Here is a 26,468-nt window from a genome sequence, read left to right as displayed (position 1 = left end):
CTGGCGTCTTTTTCACTCAAATTTTGAAAAGCAGTCGAATTTCTTATATTGGAAACTCTAGTTGTTAAAAACAGTAGACGCTAACATTTTCAGGAATGTGTCTTGTGCCAGGAGCTGGGAGGGGCTTGTGTAGTGGAGTGATGACATGTTCGCTTCACATGTGAAAGGTCGCCGGTTTGAAATCGGGCGACAACACCCTTGCTTTCCTGAAGGTTGGAAATACGTAGGTGATTCTAAAGAAACATGAAAGGAATGCCATTGCTAATCAACAAACCTGCTCACAGCGAACCTCATTCCTTGTCCTGCTAGTCAGAGTGGTGAGGAGGGAAGGGCACATTTGCCACCGGGCAGTCATTTCAGCAAGGGAGGTTGAGGGCAACACACCAATGTTGTTTTAGATCAGGAAATCTCACAAAGTTCTCTTCATTCTCTTCCAATGCCGGAATTTCTCCATGGGCTGACAATGTGATTACATCTCTGAAAGCTCAGGAGTTATTTCCTGGGGGTCCTGCTTGGCTGCCCTCCGTCTCGGAGCACAGATGTGGAACAGGTTGATTTGTCTGAGAAAACCAACCTGAAGCTGCATCTAGATCTCAAGCCAAGGATATGGAGTCAATATTCCATATTCACACAAATTAGGAGTGTGTGTGTGTATATATATATATATAGAGAGAGAGAGAGAGAGAATCTCGCTCTGTTGCTCAGGCTGAAGTGCAGTGGCACCATCTCAGCTCACTGATCTTGGCTCACTGCAAACTCTACCTCCCAGGTTCAAGTGATTCTCCTGCCTCAGCCTCCTGAGGAGCTGGGATTACAGGTGTGTACCAACACACTCAGCTAATTTTTATATTTTTAGTAGAGCTGGGGGTTTCACCATATTGATCATGCTGTTCTCGAACTCCTGACCTCAGATGATCCATCCACTTCAGCCTCACAAAGCACTGGGATTACAAGAGTGAGCCACTGTGCCCCCGCAAAAGTAATATTTTTAGGGCTCTGCAGTTCACAACTGTAATCCCAACATTTTGGGAGATGGAGGTGGGCGGATCATCTGAGGTCAAGAGTTTGAGACCAGCCTGACAACATAGTGAAACAACGTCTTTACTAAAAATACAAAAATTAGTCAGACATGATGGCATGTGCCTGTAATCCCAGCTACTCCAGAAGGTGAGGCGGGAGAATCGCTTGAATCCAGGAGGGAGAGGTTGCAATGACCCGAGATCACGCCAATGCACTCCAGCCTGGACGACACAGCGAGACTCTGTCTCAAATATTTTTACATTAACAATGCATACATTTCCCTACCCCTAAATAATCTTTCTCAGAAAACTCCAGAGGCTTCAGGAACCAACAGTTTTAATAGACGTGATTCCCAATGTGTGGTGTACAGGTCCCGGAAGGCTCTCACCCACTTTCCCACTCTTGTCTCCTGCTTTGCCTTCTATTCTCCTTGACAGGTCTGGGGTCACTGCACCCAGGGCTTGCTTTACCTTCTATTCTCTGGAGGAAGCGCTTAGGCACTTGGGTGCCAGACTGCTGCTTGGAACCACTGAGTGGCCAGCACTGGTGTAACTGCAGGCCAAGGCGTCTGAATCCTCAGGGATCTGCCCTTTACCCAGGTCAAAGATCCAAGGACTCTCCTCACAGCTTTCTGCCAGCCCGCTCCAGATATACACATCTTCCTGGAGGTTCAGTTTCTGCCCAAGGCCCAGCACAAATGTCATGGATCAACCTTGACTTTATGATTTTTTGCCAGGACTTCGTGGATCCACCAGTATAGACGAATGTGAAAAGGTTACTAGTTCTAAAGGTTATAAACCCATAGATACACACCAGAACTTATCTCCCACTCTGGAAGGTGAGTGGGGTGGGTTGGAGGGGTTGTTGCTGCACTTCAGGCCAAGCACTAATTCCTCCAGTATCACAACCCTGCCCTCAAGGCAGACACGTTGGTGAGGAGACAATGTATTACCATCTTTTATTCCAAAAACGCCAATGGGGCCGGGTGCGGTGGCTCACGCCTGTAATCCCAGCACTTTGGGAGACGGGTGGGTGGATAGTCTGAGGTCAGGAGTTCGAGACCAGCCTGGCCAACATGGTGAAACCCTGTCTCTACTAAAAGTACAAAAAATAGCTGGGCGTGGTGGCGGGTGCCTGTAACCCCAGCTACTGGGGAGGCTGAGGCAGGAGAATTGCTTGAACCTGGGAGGCAGGGGTCACAGTGAGCCGAGGTTACAGTGAGGAGAGATCATACCACTGCACTCCAGCCTGAGCAATAGAGGGAGACTCTCTAAAAAAAAAAAAGGCGGGGGAGCCAATGGGATTTGTCTTTCGCACATTTCCTCAGCTCACAGTGGCCCTGCACCTGGCTGCTGAATCTCTATGTAGACCAGACTCACCTCAGTAATAAAGACTCCAACAGATGCAACAAATGAGGTTATGTTGACAGTGAGAAAACAAAACAAAAAAAAAACCTACATACTTTGGCCAGAAACTGAACCTAGGGAAGAGAAAAACATTCCACCTGAATCACTAATGCTGCTAGTTTAAAAAATGATCCTTAGCTTATGATACATTCAGTACTTCTAGATCTGATTTTGTTCACCATTCACATTAGGCCTAGGGTTCATTCCAGACTCTTTTACAGACATGGAAATCAACTGGTTCAAACTGAATGTAATGGCCCAACTGTTTTCAGTTACACTGAACCCCCAGTTCCATGTGGGATGGAAGGGAATGCCAGCCTGGTGCAGAATTGTTTCCAGGGTAGGCACAAAGGAAAGGATCGGTGGCAGACTCCCTGAATTGAGGAAGTGAAGCTAAGTGTCTGGGGAGAGCAAGACAGAGTTCATAGGACAAAGATCCAGTGAGAAGATAACTAAGCAGAGAGAGAATCTGGGCATATGTACAGGTTCTGCCACCAGTATTCAGCAGAGCACTAGTCAGTGCGTGATTGTGAAAAGAGTAGCTGACTAGTACCAGGGAAAGAAACATCCAAGAAAATCATGGAATGGTGTCTGGTACTCACACAGTGTAGAAAACAGTATCTGTTCGCACCAGTCAGACCGGAATGATTCATAATTCATAATGCTTTCGTAACGGGATATAATCAGCCCTGGACTGAGCACTACTCCTGAACCACGTAAAAGTTCATAAAAGCAAGATCCAAAAGGATCCAACTGTTTACAGGTTACTTAAGTGCACCCCAGAAAAAATTCAAGATGATTTATAGGAATTATAAAATATAACTCTCCAGCTGACAAGGAAAAAAAAAAAGGAATTTAAAAATAGCTAGTATGCAAGAAGGTAAACTTCACAATGTCCAGCATCCAATTAAAGAATATCACGTATGCAAAGAGCCAGGAAACGATGACCCATAAAGAAGGGAAATAATCAGTTAATCAGAATTGAACCAGACCTAACATGATGTTAGAATTAAGAAAGAGGACAGCCAGGCGCAGTGGTTTATGCCTGTAATCCCAGCACTTTGGGAGGCCGAGGCAGGCAGATCACCTGAGGTCAGGAGTTTGAGACCAACCTGGTCAACATGGTGAAATCCCGTCTCCAGTAAAAATACAAAAATTAGCCGGGGATGGTGGTGCAATCCTGTAATCCCAGCTATACGGAAGGCTGAGGCAGGAGAATTTCTTGAACCTGGGTGGCAGATGTTGCAGTGAGCTGAGATTGTGCCATTGCACTCCAGCCTGGGCAACAAAAGCGAGACTCCATCTCAAAAAAAAAAAAAAAAAAAAGTTAAAGGAGTCCTCCAGGCAGAAGGAAACTGACACCGGCTGAAAATCTGGATGAAAAAAAAAAAGACACTAGAAACGACATCTACATAGGCAAATATATAATTTTAACATCTGACTAGCCAGGTGTGGCGGCTCACGCCTCTAATTCCAGCACTTTGGGAGGCTGAGGCAGGCAGATCATTTGAAGTCAGGAGTTCAAGACCAGCCTGGCCAATATAGTGAACCCCCCACCCTACTAAAAATACAAATATTAGTCTGGTGTGGTGGCCTATGCCTGTTATCCCTGCTACTCAGGAGGCTGAGGCAGGAGAATCGCTTGAACCCATGAAGCAGAGGTTGCAGTGAGTCAAGATTGTGCCACTGCACTCCAGCCTGGCTGATAGAGCGAGACTCATCTTAAAAATAACAACAACAACAAAAAAAAAACCCAAAACCAAACAAAAACACATCTGACTGTTTAAACGAAAGTAATAAAGATGGACTGTAAGGTTTATAACATGTGTAAAGTAAAATGCATGACAATAGCATAAAGGCAGGGAGAGGAGTAATGTGAAGAGGTATGATACCACTTGAAGGCAGAATGTGGAAAGCAAGGCAGAATTTTTGAAGTTTCTTTCTTCATACACTTTCAGGTTCCCATACATACAACCTAGTTTTTTTCTGGAGGGATCTTATTTTTTAGGAAGCTTGGAGAGGCACCTTTTGCTTTGTGTTCTCATGGGATGCACAAGACACAAGGGAACAGTCTCTCACTTTTAAATACAGTGATAGGCCTGAGGAGAAACAACTGTAATTTTTTTTTTTTTTTAATGAGATGGGATTCTCACAGAAGTTCATGTGGTGTTGAATTTCTGAGCTCAAGTGAGGTTTCCTTAGTCGGCCTATCAAAGCGTTGGGATTAGTAGGCGTTAGCCACTGTGCCTGGCCACAAATACCAACATTTAAAAGGACGTCCCTGGATGGACTCGAACCACCAACGTTCCGGTTAATAGCCGAAAAGGCTAACCGATTGCGCCACAGAGACAACCTCAGTTCTCCATGTTCAACGAAACAGATTAAGCGTTCACTTTCATCTCAACGTAGATTGAGCCATCACTAACTCTAGGGGTTGCCATTCGCTTTCTGCAGGACAAGTGTGCAGACTACAAAGCTTTGGAAAACCGGAGAGGGTGGGTTGACTAATCGTGTTGTTGCGCGTTAGAAATGTGTATATTGCATGACTCTGAAGCCAGAAGGGCAGCCGAATGGCCTTCAACCTGCCTTGACCCTCGCCTGCTTCAGAAGCCAGTGCCTCTGGAAATGCCTGGATCTGCGACCCCAGCCTGAGCCTAGTAGGGCCTAAGGGAAGCCAAACGCCCCGACGGCTCTGTTTTCTTGCGCCGCCTTCAGGCAATCATCTTCTCCCCTTGCTCTCCCCTCACTCAACTCGGCTTCAGTAGATCGGGTCGGTGGGGCGGGAGGGGGAAAGAGGCAAGGGAGTCAAAAGGGAAAAGGTGAAAAGGAGGAGGGAGAAGCAGGGGAGACCAGGACGAGACAATGGGACAGCCCAGGATGCCCGTGCAGAGGGCACCGGCTGGATGAAGAGAAGATGGGACATGTATCAGAATGGAAAGGAGAAGACGTGAGAGAAAATCACAAGAACCTGTAGCTGCCCAAGAATAAAGAGGTAAAAATCGCATAAATGTTTTTACATTAAAAAAAAAATCAGGGGACCGGGCGCGGTGGCTCATGCCTGTAATCCCAGCCGTTTGGGAGGCCGAGGTGGGTGGATCACTCACTTGAAGTTAGGAGTTCGAGACAAGATGGGCCAACATGGTGGAAGTCCCTCTCTACTAAAAATACAAAAATTATCTGGCCCTGGTGGCGCACGCTTGTAGTCCCAGCTACTTGGGAGGCTGAGGCAGGAGAATCGCTTGAACCTGAGAGGCGGAGCTAGCAGTGAGCTGAGATCGCGCCCCTGCACTCCAGCCTGGGCGACAGAGTGAAATTCTGTCTCTCAAAAAAATATATAAATAAATAAAAGAGGGGTGGCGAAGCAAAACGACAGGCAGTAGGTGTGGGGTGCTTTGGGATTCTATAGTGGTTAGTACTCTGCGTTGTGCCTGCAGCAACCTCTGTTCTAATCCGAATCCTGGTACAGTCAGACTCTATCTTGGACCCACTGGGGCGAACCCATGTGTCTTTTGGTTTGCTTTAATTCCTGCACCAGCTGCCGCCTTTATCTGCAGCCAGAAAGCCAGAAAGCAGGGTTTACCGCTGGCCCCACAGTGCCATATGGTCAGGGAAAAAGAAGGAAATCCAATAGTACGTAAACAAAGGCCCAAAGAGAAACCGTCAAAGTGCTCTATGCCTCACCGTTTAGCAGAAAATATCAAGCAACTCCCAACCTAGCTGGTCTGTAGCTTCCACGAATGAAATAATGTATTTATTGCAGTCTTTCTGGTTGAGATATTTCAAATATTTGGTGGAACTTTTAATTAGAGGGAGAGATACTCTCAAGTGTGGAAGAAAAAAATGAGGGGGTGTGAGGATGGGGCGACTTTAGGACAGAAAAAAAGAGACAAGGAAGCCACGTAAACATTTTCGGGTGGGCGTGAGGCGATGTCAGTCTTGAACCCCGTTACGTTAGGTAAAGAGGGCAGCCCTCTTCTAGCACAAACACCGTTTCTCACATTGAGGAAATTACAGGAATCAGCAACTCTAGAGTGCGATGAAGAAGCTTCACTCTGGGAGAATTCCCTTCGTGACCGCGGTCTCTACTCTGCCAGGTAAGTGAGAATGAGCGCAGGCCCTGCAGGGACAGCACAGCCTCCTCACCCTGGCCGGACGCTCAGGGTTACCACCCTACCCACTGCCGCCCCTCGCCATTCTTCCAAACCACTCTCAGCCAAACATTCCACCGACAGTCACCCCACACCACAACCCAGGCCGCCTTTCAGCAGCGGCTCCCGCCCCGCAGCCACCGCGCACTCTCACCCCCGCGGTTCTGCCCGCCGCCTCTGCCCCAGTCTGTGCACTTCACCTCCCTGGCTCCCGCTCTCTCCTGAGCTCACAGTGGACGCGGCGTTCGTCCGAACCCCTCTTGGGAGTACTGAATGGAAAATGGGGAGCGTGCGCAAGTGGTTGGTGGAGTGTAGACTTTGTGGGATTTAACTGTGAGACCATCACTTCGACGTCCTAGTGCTGGTTTTCACACCTGCCTTCTGTTGGGGCACCGGCAACAGTTTTCCATTTGTGCCTACTCCACCTGCTGTCTTTGTTGGCTCAGCGAACATCGCCTCCCTCTACCGCTCAATCAGCAAATGGGACCGCCGACGAGGACCTCACCAGCTGCTCACCCTCCTCGCAACCTCGCGGGCATCGCCTCCAGTCGCCTCGTCCAAAGGCCTAAGCTGCGAACGTTAGCTGCGAACGGGGGTGAGGAGGCTCCGCTGACTGGCCGGTACTCGTGTCCAGGGCACGCACAAACGCCACGACTTGGCGTGGCCTCTCTCGTAATTCGCATCCTGGCCAGATAGGCGCCTCGTGGCGGCGGCGGCAAAGAGGGTGGGCTTATTGGGTGGCTGGCATCTCTGCACTGTTGTGTACACCTGAGTGAGACGCTCAGTCGCTCTCTAAAGCCGCGTCTGCGGATCACGGACACGGACATAAGTAGGAGCAGTGTGTCGTGAAAGGTGGTCCACCACGACTTGCCCGACTTCGCCCGGGTGTGCCCCTTGCTGCGGAGGCTGTTCTGCATCTGGCCCTTGGAGCAGGCCGACTGACAGTGTAATAAAGGAAGATTCCCGCGGGAAGGCGGCCAGTGCAAAACAGTTCCCTGACCGGGAATCGAACCCGGGCCGCAGCGGTGAAAGCGCCGAATCCTAGCCACTAGACCACCAGGGAGATACGGAAAGGTGCTTTCTCTCCTTTCTTCGGTCTGAAGCGACAGTTTCCCTGTACTCTGGCAGGACTTGGGCTTTGTGAGGGTCGCTCTTTGCTCCTGGAGTCGTCTCACATGGCCGTTGCTTCCCTGCTTTCTTAAAAAAACAGAGCTTGCAGGCGACACACCGAGGGCTCCGCGAGGGACACCAAGGCCAGAGTCCCGAGTCCTGGAGCGAGTTGCAGCGACCCCGCCGCAGCTCACCACTGGCATAGAGATGCGCCTTTGCGAGGAAGCAGCAAGTGGAGAGACCGTCGCGGGTCTCCAGGGCCGGAGCCGCGCACCGGGTTGCCAGGAGGAGCCGGGAGCGGGGAGGGGCCCGGGGTGAGACGGGGATACCCTCTGCATCATAAAGGACCCAGACCCCGGCACCCCCAAGATCATAAAGGACTCGGATGCGGAAACCGAAACGGGCTGCATGGGAAACTCTTTCCAGGAAGGCTCCGGGGCCCTCAACTGGTCTCCCACCTTCCCCTGCAACCTGTGACACCTGCCATTTTCCCGTCTTAGGAGATGGCAACGCCACCCTTCCGTTTGCTCCGGGCAAAACTTGGAGAGTTCCCTCTGACGCTGGAGTTTTTTCCACAGATCCAAGATCCAATTGGTCACCAACTCGTGATTTACCATCGGCCAAGTGTGTGGGCATTGATCTACACACGAGTTTCTCCACCTCCGCGGAATGGCTACTTCGGGGTGGGGATGGGCCTCCGGGGGATTGTAAGGTGTTTAGCAACATCCGTCGCCTCCGCTGACTAGATACATGCCAGGGGGTTAACATTCTCCCTCCCGCTTCCCCCTCAGTCGTGGCCTAGCATCTCAGCGGGGATGGGAGAGGTGTGTGAGGGCGAAGCTGCCCCCTGTTGAGAACCACTGGTGCGCAGCTGTCCTGCTCTCTGAACTTGTGCAGAGGACTCTCCAGGTGAAGGCTCAAGGATCGATCCAGCTCGAGACACGCTCGCTCCCCCTCACAGTCGGACCTTAGGATTTAGGCTTTAACATCTTGACATCATGAGATTCGAAACCTTTAGGTCTTTTCTTTCGTTCTGTCCTCCAAATCGGCCTCTTCCGAGCCTGTTGACCAGGGCCAGCCAGGCAAAGGGCTGCGTTGGCTCAACGAGGCTCCTCTCGACCCTCCTGCAGTTTCAGGCCTCTTTCAGTTGAAGAGAAGCTTTATGGGCCACTACAGCTGCTGCATAACTGCATGTTGCATGCAAGCCCTAAATTGCTGATTTTTAAACAGCCTGATGGGTTCACAAAGACAATTTCTGAATAGTCTTAACAGCAGAGGTGCACTAAAGCCATTGTGCCCTGCAGCCCAGGATTCCAGTAAGTTCTTTCAGGACCATTTATGGAAGATTTTTGGAGTTGTCCTTGGTAACTCCCAAGAATGTTTTGGTTAGGAGTAGAATTTTAGATGTCATGGATTTAAAAATTAAAACTAAAACTCTGGAACTCAGAGAGAGATGAGAATACATTCACTATCCTGAGTAGAAAGATTTCTTATAGAATAGAACAGGCTTTAAACATAAAGAAAAAATATGGCAAAATTTCATCAAACTAAATATTTTGAGAACTGAAATTAAAATCCGAAGCCATCCAACCAACTGGACAGACCCCTTCTTGGTCAAGGAGATCCCAGAGAAGTCTTAAATACTGAGTTCCTGGCCAGTATTTGGAAGGTCAGACACCTGTCCTTATACTCTTTCCCTTTTGTGGTTTAGACACAACTGACCAGCATTATTGTTAAAATAGAGATCGTAAGACTGACAGAACAGACTCCTTACACTAGTAAGAATACTATAGTATAAACAAGACCTAAGACCATGCGAGGCAAAGTTAAGTTATGCACCCCTCAACTTAAAGAATAAACTATGTTCTAATTGCCACAGGTTTTTTTCTTCTTCCTTTTTTTCTCTAGCTAAACAAACACTGGCCTTGAGATAAGCAATGCTGAAGCACTTGCAGCTCACCCATTACCATAAACTGGCTGAGCCCTCCCTACACAAGCCATAACTACAGCTTTGATTGGACGAGAGACTGATTTCAGTAACTTTCTCTTGATAAGAGACCACTGACTGTGAACTGGTTCTGGACAGTTTACAGAGGCTGTGCACCTGATTGCCTTTGTGTCTCTGCTTCACCTATTGAAGCATAAGGCCTAACTATAATGTATTGAAATGTTGTCTCCACCCCAAAGTGAATATTGGCTGCATGTAACAGGCATGTTTACTCAGCATGCATGCAGCAGGATCCCTTCACGAATATTCAGAGCTCCTCCTATTCCCTGTTGAATATGTATATGTGGCCAACCAGATCAACACAAATCCCTGTTTCCCCCTACCCCTTCCCTGGAAACCTACTTTTCAGGTTTCAGCAGGTAGGTATGCTCCCAGTCTGTCAGAATGGACGCCTTGCAGGCTGTAACCCTTTATAAAAAATAAAATCTCCTTTCTTTCTAAATTTATAAATTGTGTAATTTTTCACTTGACAGCTTTCAGTTGTCAGTCAAATCACTGACTGGGAAAAGTCATTTGCAATATATTTATTTGAAAAATGACTCAATTCCTGAATATATAAGAGAACTTTCGTAAATCAGTAATATAAAGCTAGGCCAAATAAAATCGGGCAAAATATCCAAATAGGCCTTTGAAAAGGATAATTTCTTATATGTTGGAAGCCATAAGAAAATATGCTTCATAGTATTGCTCATTAGGCAAGAACAAATTAATTCCACACGGAGACATCACTAACCACTCATCAGTGTATGGTTACTTTTTTAATTTTCTGAGACAGGGTCTCACTCTGTCACCCAAGCTGGAGTGCAACGGTGTGATCTTGGCTCTCTGCAACCTCCCCCTCCTGAGTAGCTGGGACTACAGGTGCATGCCACCATGCCCGGCTAATTTTTGTATTTTTAGTAGAAACGGGGTTTTGCCATGTTGGCCAGTTTGGTCTGAGAGCATAGCTACATTTTAAAAAGTTAGTACACCAAATGCCGACAAGAATTTGGTGCCACTTCAACTGTCACTGCTGGTGAAAAAACATTCTAGAAGATTGGCAATTTATACCAATGTCAAACTTATACTCAGGTCATGACCCAGCAATTGAAGTACTTCCATGAATCTCAAGTGCACAAAAAGACTGTTACAACAATATTCATCACAAGAATTCAGTAACACCACAATTGAGAAGTGATCCATGAACTACGTGGATGTATCTCATGAGTATAATGAACATAACTGCAGAAAAAAGGCCAGACACAAAAGATATGTCCATTCACTCATGTGAACTTTAAGAACAGGCAATTGTAACCTATGGGAATAGACATCAGAATGGCGATTAACTAAGAGGACACAGGGTGGGAATTGCCTGGAAAGGGGTTCTAACAGGCCTTTCTCAGATGATGGCAATTTTCTATAACTTGAGCTGGGTGGTGATTACGTTTATCAAAATTAAATTGCACTAAAGATTTGTGCACTTTATGTGAACTGTAGTTTATTTACTGTTCTTATTCCTTGAACCCGGAAGACGGAGGTTGCAGTGAGCCGAGACTGAGCCACGACATTCCAGCCTGGGTGACAGAACAAGACTACATCTCAAAAGTACTAATAATAGTAATAATAGTCTTAACAGCAGAGGTGCACTAAAGCCATTGTGCCCTGCACAATCTCATTTTATGAGAATTTTTATGCTCTCATAAAAATCAGCAGATGGGGAATGGAGGCAAGCCGGTGTCGACCATGACAACTGGTTTAGATTTTATTGTAAACTCACTAAAAGCTCGTTCTCATTTTGTGTTTTTTAAAAATCCCACTGATACAGCTGTTTTCTCTTCCAGAAAGACTATAACCGCATTATTTCATCAGTGGAAGCTACAGACAAAGGGTCCTTGAGAGGCAGCATCTTCACCTACGGGATTTTTTTCTGCTCAATTGTGAAACTAAGAGCATGTCCAAGTTTTCCTTTTGGCCAGGCCGCCCCCTAGTTTATGCACTGTGGGCTAAACTCCAGAAGCTGGTGCCCTTCTGGGCCAGCGGTTTACTCTGCTCTCTGGAGGCTGCTAGGATTAAAGGCAAAGCAAATGAGAAGTCTATTAGCCACAATCGCAGGATACAAAACACTGCTGTGACTCAGATTAGAACCCAGGTTGCAGCAACCACAACTAGAAGTATTAACCACTACACGACCACAAAGCCTGCTGACAACCATTGTACTTCATATATATATATATATATATATATATATATATATATATTTTATGTAAAAACACTCACACTATTTTCTATGCTTTATTCTTGGACGTCTGCAGATTGCTTTTCTCTCTTTCACGTGCTTCTCCGTTACTCTCTCCCCACTCTGCTACATAATTTTTAAAAATCTCATTTCTCAGGATCCGGCCACTGCCTCTACAACAAGCCTCCTGGGAGATCTTGTTGTCCCATCTACACCTCTGCCTTCTTTCACTCCTTTTTTTTTTTTTCAGAGTCGATGTGTCATCCAGGCTGGAGTGCAGCAGCGCGATCTTGGCTCACCGCAACCTCCGCCTCCCGGGTTCAAGCGATTCTCCTGCCTCAACCTCCCAAGTAGCTGGAATAGCAGGTGCATGCCACCACATTCGGCTAATTTTTGTATTTTTAGTAGAGACGGAATTTCACCATGTTAGCCAGAATGGTCTTGAACTCTTGACCTCAAGCGATCCATCCGCCTGGGCCTCACAAAGTGCTGGGATTACAGGCGTGAGCCACCGTGCCCGGCCAAATTTCAGGCCAACACTTGTTGACACACATTGCCAGACACACGGAATCCCTCGCGGAACACCGATGGGCCCACAAAACACGCGGAGGCCGCGGTGGCTGACGATGTTAGCAAATTCGGTCCACGGTGTCTGGGGTACAGCCCCGAGGGTCCACTGGCCACCTCTGCTCAAGTGTCCGCCGCTCCTCTCATCTCCACGCAGATTCTTCCCCACACACCTCCCCTTTCTTTGGGCCGCTGAGGCCTCTTGGACCTCTGAGGTGACTGCCGCGCCCGCAGCTTCTCTCCTTCCTGGAGTTTCATTTCTCGATCCTCTCCATAGTGGCTCAGCGGTAAGCCCAAGGTCCAGCACGCGAATCAGGAACCTGATGGTTCTTTGGGTTTGCAGGGATCTGCCCAGAGAATAGATGAAAGTAACAGGTACCAATATCAAAACTGCAGTGACTCACCAGAAACACTTCGTGCTTGCCACTTTGCTAAGCCGTTTGTTGAGTCCAACAACTGCACGGGTCCTGGGTTAGTCTCCTGAATGTCTTTTGCCGCTACTTTGACGAGTGTTGGCAGTTTACTTTGTGGTGGCCAAGCCCCTAAATGCACTATTTGGTTATGGATTATAATTTTGCATGGAAGAAGTCAAAAAGGCAAGCGGCTTGCATTGGCCGGGAATTGAACCCGGGTCTCCCGCGTGGGAGGCGAGAATTCTACCACCGAACCACCAATGCGTCTTACTATGAATTTCCTGGAGGATACTGAAAAAGAGTATCTAGAGGCCGGGCGCGGTGGCTCAAGCCTGTAATCCCAGCACTTTGGGAGGCCGAGACGGGCGGATCACGAAGTCAGGAGATCGAGACCATCCTGGCTAACACGGTGAAACCCCGTCTCTACTAAAAAATACAAAAAACTAGCCGGGCGAGGTGGCGGGCGCCTGTAATCCCAGCTACTCGGGAGGCTGAGGCAGGAGAATGGCGTAAACCCGGGAGGCGGAGCTTGCAGTGAGCTGAGATCTGGCCACTGCACTCCAGCCTGGGCGACAGAGCGAGACTCCGTCTCAAAAAAAAAAAAAAGAAATCATGGAAGAGGGATTGTGTAAGCAATCTGAGCGTTTTATTCATGAAGGGGTATTGGATGTTGCCAATGCTTTTTCTGCCTCAAGTGGTATAATCATCTCCTTTTTCTTTTTAGTTTGTTGATATGGTGGAGTACACCGATTAATTTTGGAATGTTGAACAAACTTTGCACACTTGGAATAAATCCTGCTTTGTGATAGTGTATTTTTTTGTACATTGCCGGATTTGACTTCCTAATATTTTGTTGATGATTTTTGCATCTAAATTTATGTGGGATATTGGTCTATAGTTTTCTTTTGTGCTGTCTTTGCCTGGTTTTGGTGTGAGGATGATATTAGCTTCATAAAATGAGTTGCGAAGTGTTCCCTCTTCTTATATTTTTCCAGAATAGATTGTGTGAATTAGTGTTAATTCTTCTTTAAATGTTAGTAGAATTCTTCAGTAAAACTATCTTGGCATGACCATTTCTTTGTGGGGAGTTATTTAATTACAAATTCAATTTTTCAGTGTTTATAGGACTGTGCAGATTGTCTATTTCATCTTGGTTGAGTTTACTAGTTTGTGGATTTTAAGAACTTTGTCCATTTCTTCTAAATTGTTGAATTAACAGTGTAAAGTTGTTCATATTATTCGTTTATTAACATTGCAATGACTGCAGGCCATTTCCTATTTTTAATCTTATTCCCCCTCCCCCATATTTTAGTCATGTTTTTATCAGAACACTTCTCATGCAATTTGGCCATTATTGACTACTCACCTGGATCCCCTTGAAAGTTCAGATGTTTTATTGATCTCTGAATTCATGGTTCCTAGTTCAGGGCCAAGAATTAAAGAAGTTCTTAGTAATATTTGTCCAATGGCTGGACAATTTCTCTTCCATAAAAAGAACTCTATACCATTTGGTTCATGTCCTGGGACCAGTTATCTGTGATAAGACTTGATGAAAACAGACTGTCCTCAGCAATTCCTCTCAATGGTTCACCCTCTTATATAGAAGAGTGTTTTTGGCCTGCATATACTTTGAGCTATCACTCCCATTTTAGGAGAGCTATCACATTTGTTGAAATTATCTGTTTGTGTTCATCCTCCCACTGGCTTGAGTTCCTCAGGAAGACATTAATATCTGAACCCAAGTGCTAAACACAGGGAAAGGAAAATTCAGCACTTAACATGTTTATAAGATATTGTATGTAAAGCCTTTCTCAACTGTAAATACAGAAGAACATTATCAGTATCACTGCTTCAGATACAAGAATTCTCCTACTCTGGCCCCTCCTAAACTTAGGGCAGAACTATTTAAGGTAAGAATGGATGTCTCCAACCCTTCTCTAAGCACCGTTTATTCCTGCTAAGCCCACACTTACTTGAGGAGAGTCCACTGCCAGGGCAGTCCCAAGGTCAAGGCCCCTGGGTCTTGGGCAGGGTTTCATGGAATTGGTGTTCCCCTCTTGGACTTGGTGTTTCCCCTCAGTATAAACTAGACCTGAGTTTATCTTATGGATCCCCTTCACATGGTGCACAAGTTCACTGTGGAGTAAGTTACAAACTGCTCAGCCCAAGATGTTCTTTGAAGAATCTGATGATGCTGTAGACACTATTTTCCCCTGACTTATCCGAACCCAGCTTGAAATCTGTCCTTATTCTCAACACCATGGGCTACCACATGTTCCACTGTTACTTTGGACTTTAAAAAATTATTTTCATCCTCCAAACTTGCTGACTTTCTTCCATTTTGTGTCTTGCTTTGCACTTTAAGGGCATTGACTCAGGCTGGGCCGGGTCCTGGAAACATGCAGTAGGGACCAAGGTCATTCCCCGTTGCAGCGTCCGAAGTATGTTGAATACACATCTCACTCACTCATAGACTCAGAGAAAACTGAGCAGAAAGTGACCCTAGAGAACTAGAACAATAACCTGATCTTCCTGATGAGGAAACGGAGGCCCAGAAAGGCTAAAAGATTTTCCCAATCTCCCTCACTACTTGATGGCAGCAGAGCCACCACACAAGCCTTGGCCTCAGCTTCCCTGTCCAAAGCACCTAATTCACCCTCCAGGCATGTCAAAGGACTTTGTATCAAACATAGTTATTTCCACTGTTAAAACAAGAATTTCAGGAGGGTGTCTCCTGGGAAATATCTTTTTCAGCTATATACTCCTATTATTTACACTCAGTCAGTTTTCAATCACTGGCTGATAAAACAGGACCAGGGAACACATATGTGTCAACTAACATCCCAGTCGAATAAAATGTATTTATGAGATTATCTGTAAAATGTCTGGAGCGAAATTTGGTGGGTTTCCAAGATGGCTGACTAGGGACATCTGACACCAGTTCTCCTCAGAAAGATCAAAGTTACCAGTGAATGGACACATTCCAAACAGAAAACAGAGAGAAGAAAGCCAGGTCCTGCTGGAGTGCCCACAGGAAGTAGCTGGGGTGCAGAAAAGGAAAGCAGCAAGAGTCTGGCAGAAATCAACCCCTAAGGAACTTGGAGCCCCACAGGGTAGGTGGGAGTGCTTCTCTGTTCCCCTCACCCCTCTGACAATCTGCTGACTGTTAAACTGTTGGGGAGACCCTCTGCCCTCATGATAGGGCAACACCATCAGTAGCAGTTTGAAAACTTCCCAGGGACAGAGAACTGAGTGGTCAGCACATGCAGGCATGCCTGCACTTTCCTCACACTCAAACTGAGACTGGCTGCCATACTGGTTGTGTACCCATGGTGGAGCACTATCCTGCCTGGGGATTCTCTACCCTTGAGTCATTGCCCACCTGCAAATATATGCCCACAACCAACTCTGACTTTAGCAAGTACAGGGCAGGTCCCTGGGGAGATGCAGGACCCCTGGAGAGCTAACGCTGAGCATGGGCCACCCATAAGCGAGGGGGAAGCACAGACTGCCAAAGCCCTCCTAGGGACAAAGAAAACACTGGCAGGACACCAATCGCAGAAGGGGGCAGCACTGACATTCAGGAATGGGCGTGAAAAAGCAGGAAAAGTAGGGGTCATCCCTTTCCTCCCCTCCATACGGCTGCAGACATAGCAGTGGTTCTTTTCTCCAGGACCCAGTGATTGTGCACTAGGAGAGAACATTATTCATGTTATTCATGGTGGTACCACCCAGGCTGAAAGTGAGCCTGTGCTGCTTGGGCTTTCAGGAAGGACAGGCCCAACTCAACGTCTCTATACAGAGCTGCAGTGCCCTGGCAATGAAAGACAGGCCATGGAGTTGCCTGCCCTGGACTTGGAGAAGAGACTCTGCCCTAAACCCCATTTTAGTGGTAGTTGTCAGAGTGGCATATCTACAGACTTCAGCTGCACCACAGCCAGGAACCAAAGGACAAAGTCTTTATAAACTGAAGGTTGTGAGCTCTGTGACAGGGCCATGATAGGGAAGCATATCACATTCTTGTCTACTCAGGAGAAGGAGCTAGTGTACTTCTGCCCCTTCCCCTGAGGCCTCAGCACACCCCAACATGATCTCTTGCCACCAACGTGTCAGGGCAGGTGTTTCCACTGGACACCAGCCTACCTACCCTCCCTTACTCTTAAGTACCATCTACTGGACTGCATCCTAAACTGGACCTCCGAATAAAAAAAAAACTGCTACCTGAAGGACTTAGTGCTAGTCCATGATATAAGCTTCCTGAGAATTCTGCACCCTCAGCCCCCAACAAGGGTGAGTGTGTTAGCTTTTACTTCTAATACATCACCACAACAAGCAGCATCTGAGAAAGCTACTGCTTAGAAGCTACCTACAACCAAGAAACACATACAGAGCTAGGGCCCCCCGAAAGCACCCAGAAATGAAGCCAAACAATCATATACTACATGTGCCACAGTCATACTATCAAGGAAATAAAAGAATAAATAAATTTAAAATCCTCATCCAAACAATACCAAATTCAAAAATAAGAAGCAACAGGTTCCTTAGATGAGAAGGAATCAGTGAAAGAACTCCAGTGTACCCAGAGTATTTACATACTTCCAAAGGACTGCATTCGTTTCTAGCAAGGGATCCTAACCAAACTGAAATGTCTGAAATGACAGATGAGAATTCAAAATACAGATTGCAAGGAAACTCAACAAGATCAAAGAAAAAGTTGAAGTCCATTACAAATAAACCAGAAAAACAATACAGAATATGAAAGACAAGAAAACTGTATTTAAAAAAATAGAACTTCTATAATTGAAAAAATTCACTAAAGGGATTTCAAAATACATTGAAAGCTTTAACAATAGACTAGACAAGCAGGAGAATGAATTTCAGAGCTTGAAGGTTGGTCTTTCAAATTCACCTAGTCCAACACAAATGAAAAAAAAAAGAATTTTAAAACCGAAGAAATCTTTTGAGAATTATGGGATTATGCGAAGTGATCAAACCTATGACTTATTGGCATTCCTGAGAGAGAAGAAGAAAAAGTAAGCAACCTGGAAAACATATTTGAAGGAATAATTCAGGAAAGAATTTTCCTAATCATACTAGAGAGACTGATATTCAGATATGAGAAATTTGGACAACTTCTGCAAGATACTATACAAGATAACTATTGCAAAGCATATAGTCATCAGACTTTCCAAGATCAATGTGAAAGAAGAAATCTTCAAGGCAGCTGAAGAAAAGGGCCAAATTATCTCTAAAGGAAATCCCATCAGACTAACAACAAACTTCTCAACGGAAATCTTACAAGTCAGAAGAGACCGGGGCCTATTTTTAGCCACCTAAAAGGAAAGAAAAAAAAAAAAAAAGGCCTGTCAAACTTTCATACTCTGCCAAACTAAGCTTCATAAATGAAGGAGAAATCGTTTTTCCCAGACAGAGAAATGCTAAGGAAATTCATTAACACCAGACAGGCTCTGTAATAAATGTTCGAAGGAGTTCTAAACATGGATGGTACTTGCTACCATAAAAGCACATGTAATTACAAAGCTCATAGACCCTATAGAGCAATACATAATTGGGTCTACAAAGCAGCTAGCTTAACACTATGACAGGAATAACACTTCACACATGAATAGTAACCTTGAATGTGAATGGCCTAAAAGCTCCACTTAACAGGCATAGAGTAGACCAAACGTGGTGGCTCACAACTGTAGTCCCAGCACTTTGGGAGGCCAAGGCGGACGGATCGCTTGAGGTCAAGAGTTCAAGACCAGCCTGGCCAACATGGTGAAACTTCGTCTCCATTAAAAATACAAAAATTAGCCGGGTGTAGTAGTGGGCACCTATAATGCCAGCTACTCGGGAAGCTGAGGCAGGAGAATCACTTGAACCGATGAAACAGAAGCTGCAGTGAGCCAAGATCGCACCACTGAACTCAGCCTGGGTGGCAGGGTGAGACTCCAGGAAAAAAAAAAAAAAAAAAAAAAAAGCCTTAGAGTGGAAAATTGGAAAAAAATTACATATAATACTTTCTGTGGCCCTTAAGAGAGACCTATCTCACATGTTATAGCCCCTACAGGCTCAAAGTAAAGGGATAGAGAGATCTGTTATGCAAATGGAAAACAAAAAAGATCAGGAGTTGCTATTCTTGTATCAAGTAAAACAGACTAAACCAACAAGAGTTAAAAAAAAAAAAAAAAAGACAAAGAAGGGCTTATATAATCAGAAAGCATTCAATTCAACAAGAAAGTTTAATTATCCTAAATACATATGCACCTAACTTTGGAGCACCCAAATTTATAAAACAAATACAACTAGACCTAAGCAAAGAAATAGACAACCACACAACAATAGTGAAGGACTTCAGCATCCCACCGACAGCACGAGACAGATCACTGACACAGAAACCTAACAAAGAAACTTTGGACTTAAATTGGACTCTTGACCAAATTAACCTAATAGATGTCTATAGAATACTCTACCCAACAACCACAGAATATACATTCTTCTCTTCTGTGCACAGAACATTCTCTAAGATTGATCACATACTCAGTCATAAAGCAAGTCTCAATAAATTTCTTTAAAAAATGAAATTATATCAAGTATTTTCTCAGACAACAGAACAAAAGCAGAAATCAATGCCAAGAGGAACTCTCAAAACCACACAAATACACGGAAACTAAACAACTGAATCATTTTTGGGTAAAAAATAAAATTAAGGCAGAAATTTAAAAAAATGGAAACAAATGAAAGTAGAGACACAATGTGCCAAAAACTCTGGAATACAGCAAAAGCAGTGTTAAAAGTTTATAGCACTAAATGTCCACCTTGAAAAGACAGAAAGATCTCAAATACCTAATACCACATCTAAAGAACTAGTAAAAGAAGAAGAAACAAAACCCAAATCTAGGAGAAAGAAAAAAATAATTAAGATCAGAGCAGAACTAAATGAAATAAAGACCACAAAAAAAATACAAAAGATCAATGAAATAAAAAGTTGGTTATTTGAACAGATAAACATGATTGATAGACGTGCTAGCTGGATTAACCTGGAAAAAAGGATCCAAATAAGCACAATAAGAAATTACAAAGGTGACATTACAACTCATACCACAGAAATACAAAAGATCCTCAGCGACTACTATGAGCATCTCTATATGCACAAGCTACAAAACCTAGAGGAAATAGTTAAATTCCTGGAAACACACAACTTCTTAAGATTGAACCAGGAAGAAATTGAAATCCTGAACAGACCAATAATGAGTTATGAAATTGAATCAGTAATAAAAATTCTACTAATCTGAAAGAGCCCTGAACCAGACAGAATTTTACAGCTGAATTCTACCAGAAGTGCAAAGAAGAGCTGGTACCAATCTTACTAAAACTATTCCCAAAAATTGAGGATGAGGAATTCCTAACTCATTCTATGAAACCAGTATCATCCTGATACCAAAATCTGGCAGGGACACAATAAAAAAGAAAACTACAGGCCAATATCCCTGATGAACATAGATGCAAAAATTCTCAACAAAATACTAGCAAACTGAATCCAGCAGCACATCAAAAAGATAATTCATCATGATCAAGTGGGCTTTATTCCTAAGATGCAAGGATGGTTCAACATATGCAAATTTTAAAAATGCTATTCACCACATAAATAGAATTAAAAGCAAAAACCATATGATTATCCCATAGACGCAGAAAGCATTCAATAAAATCTTATATCCCTTGCATGATACACGCCTTCAACAAACCAGGCATCAAAGGAACATAACTCAAAATAATAAGAGCCATCTGTGTCAAACCCATAGCCAACATCATACTGACTAGCAAAAGTTGGAAGCATTTTCCCTAATAACTGGAACAAGACAAGGATGTCTACTCTCACCACTCCTATTCAACACAGTACTGGAAATCCTGGTCAGAGCAATCAGTCAGGAGAAATGAAAGTCATCCAAATAGGAAAAGAGGAGGCAAAATTATCTCTGTTCACCAAAGACATGATCCTGTATCTAGAAACCCTTAAAGATTCCTCCAAAATACTCCTAGACTTGATAAACAAGTTCAGTAAAATTTCAGTTTACAACATCAGCATACAAAAATCAGTAGCATTTCTATACCCTAAAAATGCTCAAGCTGACAGCCAAATCAAGAACTTAATCCCATTTACAATAGCCACACCCCCCACCCCCCCCACACACACACAAAATAAACAAAACACCTAGGAATATATTTCACCAAGGAGGTGAAAGATCTGTATTGGGAGAACTGCAAAACACTGATGAAAGAAATAATAGACAACACAAACAAATGGGAAAACTTTCCATGCTTGTGGACTGGAAGAATCAACAATGTTAAAATGACCATTCTGTCCAAAGCAGTCTAAAGATTCAATGCAATTACTATCAAGTTACCAATGTCATTTTTTACAGAATTAGAAAAAAAAATTATAAAATTCTTATGGGGCTGGACATGGTGACTCACACCTGTAATCCCAGCACTTTGGGGGGCTGAGGCAGGAGGATCACTTGAGGTCAGAAGTTGGAGGGCAGGCTGGTCAATATGGTGAAACCCCATCTCTATCAAAACACACAAAAATTAGCCAGGGGTGGTGGCACACACCTATAGTCCCAGCTACTTCAAGAGGCTGAAGTGGGATAATCGCTTGAACCCAGAGGCAGAGGTTGCAGTGAGCCAAGATCATGCCACTACACTCTAGCCTGGGTGATATAGAGTGAGACATTGTCTCAAATAAATAAATAAATAAATAAATAAATAAATAAATCCTCATAGAACCAAAAAAGAGCCCGAATAGTCAAGCAATCCAAAGCAAAAAGAACTAATCCAGAGGCACATTACCTAACTTCAAACTATTCTACAAGGATATAGCAACCAAAACAGCATTGTACCAGTACAATAATAAACACATGAATCAGTGAATAAGAATGGAGAACCCAGAAATAAAGTCACACACCTACATCTAACTGATCTTTAACAAAGTTGACAAAAATAAACAATGAGGGAAATGATACCCTATTCAATAAATGGTGCTGGGATAACTGGCTAGCCAAATGCAGAAGAATGAAACTGGACCCCTATATCCCACCATATACAAAAATTAATTCAAGATGGTTTACAGACTTAAATATAGGATGCCAAACTATAAAAATGCTAGAAGAAAACCTAGGAAAATCTCTTCTTGACATTGGCCTATGACTAAGACGTCAAAAGCAAATGCAACAAAAGCGAAAATTGACAAATGGGGCTTAAAAGCTTCTGCACAGCAAAAGAAATAATCAACAGAGTAAACAGACAACCTACAGAATGGGAGAAAATGTTTGAAAACTATGCGTCTGACAAAGGATTAATATCCAGACTCTATAAGGAACTTAAATCAACAAGAGAAAACCAAATAATCCTATTTTTAAAAAATGGGCAAAGGACATGACTAGACACTTATCAAAAGAAGACATACAAGCAGTCAACAAACACATGAAAAAATGTACAACATCACTAATCATCAGAGAAACACAAATTAAAACTACAGTGAGATATCATCTCACAGTAGTCAGAATGGCTACATTCCAGACTCAAAGCAAGTGTGCTCTTCATGACTTCTCAGTGTTTATTCACATTGAGAAGCAGCTTCTGTCATTCTCTTGAATGAAACTCACCTGGTATGGTAAGTTGTCCTCATTTTAAAACATTCAGATTTTATCCTGCAATCCTTTCACATCTGAGTTTTTCTGTTCTTTCTAAGCATGTAATGGAAGTCAAGGAATTCTACATCCTCACATCTATTAATATTTATTACCTTCCCACAACCAGTGAAATTCCCATTCTAGTCTTCTAAAACAGAAATAGCTAATAAAGAAAATTCATTTCTCCTTTAACCTTTTCTATGAATTTCAGACCATTCTGGGTTTATTCTTTTCTACACAAATTTTACTCTATAAAGATAGAAAGGTGTTCAATAAATAAATAAATATAAACACTAATTTTAAAAATAATGTATTAATTTGATCTCTTCATTTAAAGGTAATATCCAATGCCTCCAATTTCCCACCCAAGAATTCCACTGGATAGGGCTGGAAAAGTTCTGGAGAACATTATTCTAGACCTTCTAGGCATCATGTCACAGGATGTCCTCACCAGAGCCAGAAGAGTGACTCTGAGTATATGAATGAGGGGCTAGAGCAGACTATGCAGTACCTAGGCAGGAAGAGACAGGGCTGCATGAAGTCTTGAGGGATTTAGGGAATTCACTGATTGTACCAAACAAAAACTGATATTTCTTCCCTCCTATTCCATGCTCAGCTGAAAGTGAGAAGACAGGAAGAGAGACACTAAGCTGCTTTCTGGTTGACAGCTACTGACTCTCTGATTATCTGCAGGCTGGGAAAGGAACTTATACAAGACATGTAGATTTTCCAGAACTATTTACTCTTGGAGCTAGGAGTCTGTGAATGTTAGGTGGGATCTTGTAAGAAGCAACCTTGTCTAGATTGGGAATCCTCTATTACAGTTTTAAGCTGTGTGGGTCTGGTCAATTTTTGTGCTGCCTACTTCTCTTTGCTTCTATGACTGGGCATTGCTGCAGAAAGGAAGAAATATGGAAGTGACTTCAGCTTTGATTTTTTTCCTTCTGGAAGCCTGAAAACTCCAGTTTGCTTCCCTGAGCCCTTTTCCTGTTGCAGAACTAGGGTGTGGACTACAGGTCCTACCCATGGAAGATGGAGGTAGATACTTCACAGGGAATACAAACAACCCAGACAAGTCACACTTTTAGGTAACAGATACTTTCAAAGATGTACTTTCCTGCACCCATTAAAATTTTAGTCTCAGCCAATCAGAAAACCTGGTGTCCTCATGCACTGGGGATAACAGTGCAGTATGGCTCAGGCTCAGGTTTTGCTGGGCACACCACAGTAGGCCACACACTCTCACATGCAATGGCTTCAGGTATGGACCAGGGTCTTTCCCCCTAACTGGCTTTGGTTATGATGTTGTAGGTCATCATTCTTCTGGCCTTAATATGAGAGAAGAAGATGTGTGGAAGAATTGGTCTCCAAGTGAGAGCATCCAGGGTGAAGAGTGTGGGAATAAGGGTCGTTAGCACAAGAGAAGAGGCAGGTGATATCCAAGACATATAGTAATGGCATAAAGGTGGAATGTTGCTCTCATTCTGCTGAAGTGGGCACCATGGAAACCTTGGTGCTACCAGTCACCAGTCAGGCCACAAGCCCAAGAACAGCACCAGGCAGTATAAGGACATATAAGAATGACATCACTTCAGATAGTCCTGAGAATGAGACCTAGCCCTGTTTGGGGCAAACCACTCGCTGGGAGCAATAGTACCCTTCCTGCTTCCCTATCTGGGCTGATTGTAAGGAACAAGTGAAATCATGCACACCAATGTGCTTTACACCTGTAACACTCTGCCCCAAGAAGCTATATGCCCTTTTGAAACTTCCTAGATGTGGACAGAAACATTAAATTTCTGCCTTTCTACCTTTTCCTTGGTCACCATTGCTGAGCACATGCTCCAGCCTCTCCCTCAGGCGGACACTGAGGCTGACGGACTTCTCCAGATGCTGGCGCAGGTTCTGGATCTCAGCAAGATTCTTTTCCAGCAGGTCGGCCGCTACTGCAAACCACTAAGACATAGAAGAAATAGGAGGTGGGGAAGCGTGATCATCCCTGGGCAGCTGTGGGGCCTGCTTGGCATCTGTCTGCAAGATCCCTACCTATCTCTATCCTTCCGTCAGCTTCTTCCTCTCTCTTGGGCATTCAGGAAACACCAGGCAACTTTACTTAAAGTCATGTATTCTAAATGCATACAAAGTGCTACCATTTTAAAAATTAACTGGAAAGTAGAGAAACCTAAAAAAGAATACATTCCACTACCACACTATTGTAAATGTTATGTTTGGGTGTGTGTATGTATATAAAAGAGAGAGCAGATAATCAAGATTTAAATACGGTGGTTAAAAAAAAAATAGGAAATGAAGATTTTACCAAAACAACTACAATAACCATCCCAAGCTACAACTATGAACAGATTCACTATTATGGTCATTTGCCTAGGTTCTGACAAAACCAACCAACCAACAAACTACCTCCCACCCCCGCCAAAAAAAAAAAAAAATCCAGCAAAACAAAATAAAATGCACACCTACAAAATTATCCACCGAAATCTATACTAGAGTATGTGGCAATAATTAATATGTTTCTATGGAAATTGTCTCGTGCCTTATAAGCTCCTAAAATAAAATCAAGGTCACTATGTGACTAATGATAGCACTAGGAGGAAAAGAAACCACTGAAAGTAAATCAGTCTTCAGCTTGGTTTCAGCTATCTCTTCAAATCAGCATTAAGTATTTAATATCAGATATAACATTTTTGGCTTGTGAGACCAGTAAATCACGTTTTTCCACTGGCCAAAGGCAGCTGAAGAAACAATTGTTGAACAAACTAAATGCTGTGACATGAAGCATCTGACTTCTAAGTCTGCATATTAAGTTAAAATGATTGGTGAACATTTAACTGGGCAAAAGAAATGGCATCCATGTTCAGGAAGTCATCTGGGGTGCAAGGGACACTGTAGCTGCTCATGCTTAGTCCACTGTCTGTACTGTCATCTCGAGAGTGATAGGTGCCACTGTTAAGGAAAGGATCTGAGCTATTGGTCGTCATTGTTCTCAATTTCTGAGACATCCCGGGAGAAGACACTGGATTTTGAGTCCCACCATCCTGCTCCAGTGTTGGTAACTGGCTATGCAGTGCTATCTCCTGCCGAAGCAGTTCTTGCTGTTTCAGCGGCAGCCTCTCCTTCTCCATCTGTAGTTGCTGCAGTCCCATCTGTTGCCCCTGGTTTGGAGTTGCTGACACCCATGACGCCTCCCTGTGGGCTCTGGGGAGCCAGGGGTGGTGGCTGTGTCACTGGATCACTTTGATTGATTCTCTGGTTCATGGCTTTACCAAAATCAGGGTCAAACCTTGGGTCTAGCCAAGAGGTGGTCTTGTTCTTATGGTTTATATAGTACATTTCTCCACCCTGAGTCATGGCTTGTTCCCATCCATCAGGAAGAGGACCTGAGGCCGAGTTCATCACATTCTAGTGCACTGGTGGACTGGTAGGGGCTGTAACGTTCATCTGAGACAGCAAGGACTTCCTGGGGTCCTGTCATGTTGTTGTCTGATCGACGTGGTTTAAGAAGTATCTCTGACCAGAAGAAGTCTTTGCCATCTCCCAATCTGCTGGCAGAGGTACATCATCAGGTATCTCAAAAGAAGACTGTCGAAGAGACTGAGCTGTGGGTGTAGCTGCTGGGCCAGAGACTACTCCAGTGGGGTTCAGGTTCAGTGTCCCAGGAGAAATAGCTCCCAACTGCAGAGAAGCTGGAGAGGAATGAACTCGAACATGCTGTGGAGTCAGGGCTCCTGCAGTGCCTGCATCAGTACTGGCCTGTCCAGCTGGCTTCGCCTAGTGGATCTCGCACCAGGGCAGCGAGCGGAGCTGCCTGCCAGTCCAGTGCCACGCGCCCGCCCTCCTCAGCCCTTGAGCGGTCGCGGAGCAAGGGACG

The 26,468-nt window shown here is 44.4% G+C and overlaps 1 protein-coding gene, 3 non-coding genes and 2 pseudogenes across 6 annotated transcripts in view; 1 reads left to right on the top strand and 5 right to left on the bottom strand.

The window, feature by feature from the left end:
* Positions 1 to 4,702: 4,702 nt before the first annotated feature.
* On the bottom strand, positions 4,703 to 4,776 carry TRNAN-AUU. Its single transcript has one exon. It is a non-coding gene; the product is annotated as a tRNA-Asn (tRNA).
* A 1,176-nt stretch (positions 4,777 to 5,952) lies between these two features.
* On the top strand, positions 5,953 to 6,952 carry LOC105549791 (annotated as a pseudogene). Its single transcript, XR_001007615.1, has one exon. The product of XR_001007615.1 is annotated as an arabinogalactan protein 1-like (transcript).
* Positions 6,953 to 7,339: 387 nt separating this feature from the next.
* On the bottom strand, positions 7,340 to 8,301 carry LOC105549790 (annotated as a pseudogene). The gene has a single exon (XR_001007614.1). The product of XR_001007614.1 is annotated as an uncharacterized LOC105549790 (transcript).
* TRNAE-UUC lies at positions 7,566 to 7,637 on the bottom strand. The gene has a single exon. It is a non-coding gene; the product is annotated as a tRNA-Glu (tRNA).
* Positions 8,302 to 8,666: 365 nt separating the features above from the next.
* The window catches only part of LOC105549807, a 36,110-nt gene continuing 18,308 nt past the window's right edge, over positions 8,667 to 26,468 (bottom strand). Inside the window, 6 exon segments of the mRNA XM_011994454.1 lie at positions 8,667 to 8,808; positions 12,474 to 12,821; positions 14,254 to 14,305; positions 24,394 to 24,538; positions 25,423 to 25,758; positions 25,760 to 26,368. Of these exon segments, the coding sequence (XP_011849844.1) occupies positions 8,667 to 8,808; positions 12,474 to 12,821; positions 14,254 to 14,305; positions 24,394 to 24,538; positions 25,423 to 25,758; positions 25,760 to 26,368 (1,632 nt within the window).
* On the bottom strand, positions 13,081 to 13,151 carry TRNAG-CCC. The gene has a single exon. It is a non-coding gene; the product is annotated as a tRNA-Gly (tRNA).

The sequence above is a fragment of the Mandrillus leucophaeus genome, unplaced genomic scaffold (assembly GCF_000951045.1).
Source record: "Mandrillus leucophaeus isolate KB7577 unplaced genomic scaffold, Mleu.le_1.0 Scaffold457, whole genome shotgun sequence".
In the NCBI taxonomy this organism is placed as follows: Eukaryota; Metazoa; Chordata; class Mammalia; order Primates; family Cercopithecidae; genus Mandrillus; species Mandrillus leucophaeus.
The sequence above is the reverse complement of the archived record's forward strand: the minus strand, read 5'-3'. Positions and strand labels throughout refer to the sequence as shown.